This window comes from Fulmarus glacialis, unplaced genomic scaffold, assembly GCF_000690835.1.
Source record: "Fulmarus glacialis isolate BGI_N327 unplaced genomic scaffold, ASM69083v1 scaffold26263, whole genome shotgun sequence".
Lineage (NCBI taxonomy): Eukaryota > Metazoa > Chordata > Aves > Procellariiformes > Procellariidae > Fulmarus > Fulmarus glacialis.
The window spans coordinates 6522-6867 of NW_009203966.1; the positions used below are offsets into that span (position 1 = coordinate 6522).

Below are 346 nucleotides of genomic sequence, written 5' to 3' on the forward strand. Positions count from 1 at the left end.
CAGACCACCCCCCCCTGCAGAGCGAAGCAGCCCCGTGAGCTCCCAGCAGCAGGGAGGGAGGCCGTGGGGTTTGCAGGAACAGGGATAAGCCTGTCCCATCCCCTCCCTTCACGTGAGCTTCCAGAAAACCAATCTTCCCCCGCCTTATTTCCAATTCTGTGGCGCCCAACAAAACAAAAACCCACCTTTTCTCTAGCCCACCCCTGTGGGGCCTGCGCCCCCCACCCCTACACCCACTCCGACCCCCTCAAGTTGCCCAGCGTCCTCCCCACCCATGGGCCTCTGCCAGGCCAGGGGCCCACTGAGGCGGTGGGGCCGGGGGACAACGGGGTCCCGTGAGGAAAGG

At 65.0% G+C, this 346-nt stretch overlaps 1 protein-coding gene across 1 annotated transcript in view; it reads left to right on the forward strand.

The window, feature by feature from the left end:
* The window catches only part of NHLRC4 (NHL repeat containing 4), a gene marked incomplete at its 3' end in the record, with an annotated part of 2346 nt that extends 2011 nt beyond the window's left edge, over nucleotides 1-335 (forward strand). The window contains exon 3 of the mRNA XM_009574818.1: nucleotides 197-335. Within this exon, the coding sequence (XP_009573113.1) occupies nucleotides 197-335 (139 nt within the window). The remainder of the gene's footprint in view (nucleotides 1-196) is intronic.
* Nucleotides 336-346: the final 11 nt, after the last annotated feature.